This window comes from Gossypium hirsutum, chromosome D09 (assembly GCF_007990345.1).
Source record: "Gossypium hirsutum isolate 1008001.06 chromosome D09, Gossypium_hirsutum_v2.1, whole genome shotgun sequence".
Classification (NCBI taxonomy): domain Eukaryota; kingdom Viridiplantae; phylum Streptophyta; class Magnoliopsida; order Malvales; family Malvaceae; genus Gossypium; species Gossypium hirsutum.
Window position 1 is genome coordinate 43,580,969 of NC_053445.1, and position 6,454 is coordinate 43,587,422.

The 6,454-nt window shown below is 33.9% G+C and overlaps 1 protein-coding gene across 1 annotated transcript; it reads left to right on the forward strand.

The window, feature by feature from the left end:
* Positions 1-2,722: 2,722 nt before the first annotated feature.
* Positions 2,723-6,454, forward strand: LOC107929793 (sorting nexin 1). Its single transcript, XM_016861301.2, has 10 exons — positions 2,723-2,933; positions 3,032-3,167; positions 3,316-3,449; positions 3,966-4,040; positions 4,525-4,684; positions 4,799-4,932; positions 5,085-5,153; positions 5,475-5,554; positions 5,683-5,743; positions 5,831-6,454. Exons 1-10 carry the CDS (start codon positions 2,790-2,792, stop codon positions 6,038-6,040), a joined length of 1,203 nt encoding a protein of 400 aa, XP_016716790.1. The 5' UTR covers positions 2,723-2,789; the 3' UTR covers positions 6,041-6,454.

Below are 6,454 nucleotides of genomic sequence, written 5' to 3' on the forward strand. Positions count from 1 at the left end.
TGAATGCGTTTCTTTCAGTTCTGAGAACCTGAAGTTTCTTGACCTGTTGTAAATAGATTTTTTAAAAATTTTCTTTTAGTTAATTTTACAACTGGTTAAATATAAAGTTCTTATTTGGTCTAATTTTCCTTTCAGTCCTTGTATTTTTTACATATATGAAATTTAATCTTATTTTTAATTTTAAGATTTTGGAATCCATTTGATAACGATGATAAAGAATTTTACAACCCAAGGTTTAGAATCAGAAATCGTACAATCTCAAATTTAATATTGTTATTTCTTTTATTTGATATTCCAAGTGTGTAATATCATGTGAGGAGTTTTTTTTATTTTAAATTTTTTTTTGATAATATTATAAATTAGACTTTAATTTTTAAATCAAAACATAGGAATTAATTTCTTACCATGTGCAATCTCTATACTAAAAAAGTTGCACCAAATAACCTTTGCCGTTTTTGCCAAGTGTTTGGGAAGGATATAGTTCATGCTTGCAGAGATTGTGCAAGCATCTTTGGAATCTGGGAAAGGGTGGATATAAGCTGGCCAACTTCACACTCGACTACAAACATTTCATATTGGATTACTTATTTCAGTTTCTGATTTAGAAGAATGCATCCTTATTACCAGAGTTTTATGGGCAGCATGGTTTATTTAAGAACAAAGTACATGAGTTACATGCATTTGTTACATCTTACCTGTTGGAGCTGAAATTGATTTCTGATTCAAGGATTTCTTCGGCGCAACTCCGACAAGTTTATTGGAATCCCCTACTGGCGAACACCACAAAAATCAATCTTGATGCAGGTTTTAAAATATCTATAAATAAGACCAGTGCAAGTGTGTTTATCGTAAACCAAAACTGAGAGGTGATGGGTACGTGTGTCACGTCCTGCGCATAGAGGCTCATGACTAAGCATGCATCATCGATTCAAGTTGTTCTTATGGGTTATATAGGCTTACTTTGGCCAAACAGGACTGGACTAATATTTTGAAAGTTTTATAAGAGTAGTGGCAGAGCTATAATTTTTTTTTTGGTTAAAATAAAATCCTTCTTAATTTTTTTGCTCAACTAAAACACTTTTACAATTTATTTAGGGTTTTATTCTTCAAAAATTTTAAGTATGTTCTTTACAACAAAAAGAAGATGGCAAACTAAGACTGAACCTCTAGTAGGTGTATGTTTGCAAATTGAAGCTCTAAATAGATATTACAATAAGCTCTCAATAATATGTACAAAAGAAATGGAGAAAAATAAAGATTTTTTCGCTTGTGTTTGATACTTGGATTTGTCTCTCTTGTTTCTTGATGTGTTTTAAACTTGTATTTATATCAAGGAATAATTTTGTGGACGTTTACGGTTGTTGGGGATGAATTCTAACCATTAGAAGGATTGAATTCTAGTTTATGAGTTCAGACTTATACGTATAGTTACATTGATAAAAAGTTTAAGAGAATTCAAAAATTACTTACTGACTTACTTGTATGAGTAGAAGTTCCCTTAAATATATGAAAATTTATTTTAAATGTTATTATATCAAAAGTTTGGAATAATACATTGTTAGTAGAGTTTTTAGACTCTATAAATAAGTTTAGGAATAATGTAATATCCCCTGCTTTCACGAGGATTTGATGTAGGTGTCCCCCAGAGTTTTCGCTGGTCGATTTCTCGACAGTGGTTGGAGCCATTGCACCAGAACCATTTGTTTTGGTGGTTGTCATAGCTGTTATGTCAGCTTTGGCTCTTTCTTTTGCTAACGTTTGGCCTGTCTCCCTGGAGGTCTTCAACGTCTTTTATTTTTTTCTTTTTCTAGGGAAAGGGGGTGGTGGCATGACCTCCCCTAAAGGCGTGTATGTCGTTTGACCAATTACAGTGGCTCAGTTTCCACCGGAGCTTTCTCCCCCTCTTGGTTTTGGTGGACTTCAGCCCTTAAAGCTTTCCTTATTTTAGTTGTTTTATTTGAGTTTTTTTCACCTATCGGTTATTCGGAGTTGATTTGGAGTTCATCATCGTTCTTCCAATAATATTATTTCAAGAGCTCGAATTTGAATTATCTCCTTCATGCGCATGTTCATCTATTATTGAAACTCTCTTCTAAAATATGGTATCCGCGGAAAAATCTAATCCACTTTCCAGGCAATGAAGTAAAATGGAACTTCATCTGCATTTACTGGACACCACAATTCAAAACAGGCCATGATTTTATGATAATTACAACTTTACCACTACTTTTCTGATTTTTTAGGTATACTACGATAAACTATTGGCAAATTTATATTTTGATTACTCAATTTTAGAAAATTAAGTTATTAGGATGTCAAAATAATTACTATATAATTTTCTCTATTTATCCTGCATGTATCAATCAAAAGCTCTCATCCTTTTTCTTCTCTACAATTCAATTTTTTTTGATGACATAGATTTGAACATCACAAATTAGTGAACTAAATCTAAACAATTATCTTTTTCGATCTTCGACACTAATTGGTAAATACATTTTGATTTAAGATATATTTTTCTACTTATTAATGAATATTGATTCATTTTATCGATCACCGAATTATCGGTTGGAGCTTCTTAGTTTTTTTTTATTTTCTAATAATAGTCCAGTCACTTAAATAAAAAGTTTCGAATAATTTAGTGATTTAAATGAAAACTTTGAATAGTTTAATGATTTTTATAAAATTTTAAAGTTACTTAGATGTAGTTTACCTTTTCGCCCCTGGGGATTATTTATTTCTTGATTAATTGATATTCTCTTTTTTCTTTTTATTTTTGGTAGTGTGAAAAAATGGAGCAGCAACGAAGCTTATCGGGGTCGTCGCAGAGCCCCAGATCTCCGTCGTCACAACCGTATCTATCAGTTTCCGTGACGGATCCCGTTAAATTAGGCAATGGCGTCCAAGCTTACATATCCTATCGTGTCATCACCAAGGTAATCGTTGCTAGTAATTAAAATGACTTTTCTTTTTTATATTTTTGAATTTTGGTGAAAATTTTGGATTTTTGGGGGAAATTTTACTGTTTGCACAGACCAATTTCCCTGAATACCAAGGCCCGGAGAAGATTGTTATTAGGCGTTACAGTGACTTTATTTGGTTACGCGATCGCCTTTTCGAGAGGTACAAAGGCATATTCATTCCTCCTCTTCCCGAGAAGAGTGCTGTAGGTAAACAAATTCAACCCTTCTTTTTGCCTTAATTATGATTAGTATATGATCATTTTTTAGTGTAAAACTGTTTGTTCTTTGTAGCTAAATGTGTAAGGTTGTGCCTGAACTATGAAGTAATCCAAGTGTTTCCTCTTCATTACTGCAGAGAAATTTCGGTTTAGTGCTGAATTTATTGAAATGAGACGCCAAGCATTGGATATATTTGTTAATAGGATTGCTTCCCATAATTTGCTTCAACAGAGTGAAGATCTTAGAACTTTTTTGCAGGCAGATGAAGAGGTGATGCTTTTAGGATTTGTTGCGTTGAATGGTTCAGTTTGTGTTATCTTTCGTGTGTTCAATTGTTATCATTATCTCATAATCCCTTCAGGATTTTCCTTATGTTGAGTGTTTTATCTAATTGTGACTTTGCATTGAAGGTGCATAAGCTCAGTTTTTAATACAGAACGTGACTACTACTCTGTAAAATTGCCGAGTAAATTTTTAGTTATGAAAATGTAATGCAGAAATTGTGTTAAATTGTTGATATATTATGCATTTTTAACAATTCTTTGTATACGGGATAAGCAATTTGTTCACCTTTTTCTTTATTACAATGTTCAGCTCTACATTCCTTTTAGACACTGTTTGTATGGTACCCATTTCATTTCTATATGAAATCTAGTTGAAGATGTTCTCAGGACGATTGGCAATAAATTGCTCAAAATTTTGTCCCCATTTACGTTCCCATTTTTTTGTATTTGGTGCCTCTTTTTAGAATAAGAAATTGACATTAACTTTTTAGCTACTTTTCAGACAATGGAGAGACTGAGATCTCACGAGACTGGTATTTTTAAGAAGAAGCCAGCTGATTTGATGCAAATGTTTAAGGTAAATAAGTTCCTCATGACTTTATAGTGAGTTAGAATGTTGGTGGATTGACTTTATGGTAGACAGATGCAAATCAAATGCATACTGATTAGTTCAATGTCAAGAAACTTTAATTTGAACATTTTTTTCTTTAGTAGATAATTTGGCTTGTAAAACTGTATAAACAACAATTCTTGCTGCAACAAAACTTCTATGAATTCAATTTGGTACTCAGACCACAGTTTTAGGTGAGAAGGCATCTAGTAGAATTTATAAACCTTACATAAATAATTTGTTGCTTTGTATCTGAAGCTGAAGAATACAGGAAACTCACTACTTGCTTTCTATAGTGCATGTTGGTTTCCCTTTGTTACTGCTTTAATGTGTACCATTTTGCTGATATTATTTTTTTATTCTATTGAAGTTGGTTTCTCTGGCTTGAATTTGACATGTTTATAGTATTGAAATTCCTACACTTGCATTAACTTCTCTAGAAATTTAACAGGATGTACAGTCTAAGGTGAGTGATGTTGTTCTTGGAAAGGAAAAACCTGTTGAAGAGTCAAATCCTGAATATGAGAAACTTAAACAGTATGTTTTTGAGCTTGAAAATCATTTGGCTGAAGCTCAGAAGCATGCTTATCGTCTTGTAAAGAGACACAGAGGTTTGGAGAATTTTGAGCCTCTGAACACTATCCTTCTTGTTATTATCTTTATCAAGTGTTTATCTCCTTTTGATATAAATAAAATTTGAACAATTTTTTTTTGTCTATTTTCAGAGTTGGGGCAATCACTATCTGATTTTGGTAAGGCAGCCAAGCTTCTTGGTGCTTGTGAAGGACAAGTCCTTGGGAAGGCATTTTCTGATCTTGGGGCCAAATCTGAGGCGCTATCGGCTAAGCTGCAGAAGGAGGTAAGCTGTCTTTTAATGCTGAAACTTGTAGTTTGTCTTCCAGCCTTGATGGCATGCGTAATTGTGGCCTGATACATAATGTCCTAACTTTTCCATGATAAGAGGTTAATATGGATAGCTTTACATTTTCTCAATCATAGAATTGATTACAGGCCCATCAACTCTTGATGAGTTTTGAGGAACCCTTGAAGGATTACGTTCGTGCTGTCCAGTCCATAAAGGTGAGTTGGACTGCTGTCTTGTGTAATATTTGATGACTGATATTTATTCATTGTATAGCATTCCTTGATGAAAATACTGAAGAACTATGTGTTTTTATTTATTCATTGTATAGCATTCCTTGATGAAAATGCTGAAGAACTATGTATTTTTTTCCTACAATCCTGAAAATAGTTAACTGGGAAAGTAATGATATTCTAGAATGTTGATGGAAAGCTTCTTCCTAACTGAGCTCCCTTTTCATCTTATGTTTTGAAAATATTGGTGTGGATGGTTGGTGACAATTTCATAGGTGATCCTCTTGCATTTGTGTTTCATAACAGGCCACAATAGGAGAGAGAGCGAATGCTTTCAGGCAACAGTGTGAACTGGCTGAAACAATGAAGTTGAAGGAGATAAATCTGTATGCTTCTTGTCATCCATTCATTATGTCTTATTCCCTATTAGCAGTGGTCTCAGCTAACTTTGACCAGCTTTAAAATTTGTACTATTTCGTAATCTGATTTGTAATTTGAGATCCATTGTTTGCAGTGACAAGCTCATGCTAACACGCTCTGATAGGGTGGGAGAAGCCGAGCATGAATACAAGGAGGCAAGTCATTCTTCCCAAGCTTTCACTAGATGCTGATTTAGGTCTTATTGTTTTTACCTTTGCTAAAAATATATTTCATGGTTGCAGTTGAAGGCAGCAAGTGAGGAGGCGACAAGAAGATTTGAGACAATCGTCCAACTGATGAATGAAGAGATTGTACGTTTCCAGGAACAGAAAACTCAAGACATGGGGATTTCTTTTCATGAATTTGCAAAGGGACAGGCCCGACTGGCAAATAGTGTTGCAGATGCCTGGCGGAGTCTCCTTCCTAAGCTTGAAGCCTGCTCGTCTGTGTAATAATGAAGGTGGAGTTATTATCATTGAACTTATTCCTCATCCTGGGTGGTGGGTAGATTTGAGGAATGGCAGAGTAGCTTTTGCTATGTAAAAGCATGAGTATGAGGAGCTAGATCTGCCATTTTATGTTGTACCTGTTATGGTACGGTTTGACTCGGTTCTACTTGCACACATTTTAAACTGAAAGAAAAGTTAACGTTACAGAGCAAAACTGAGAGAAAAAAATAACTTTCACGTGTATTTCATCCTCCAATTCTTAACCCTTTTTTATTTGAACTGGATTGTTCTTCATTTGTAATTTGTAAATGAGATTGTGCTTGCAAAGGTATTGTTAAAGAAATCGGACTGGTTGTGCTGTTTGTCTAGTGAAACATTATCTGTAAAAACTGAATAAAATTACTTTGTCTAGTGAAA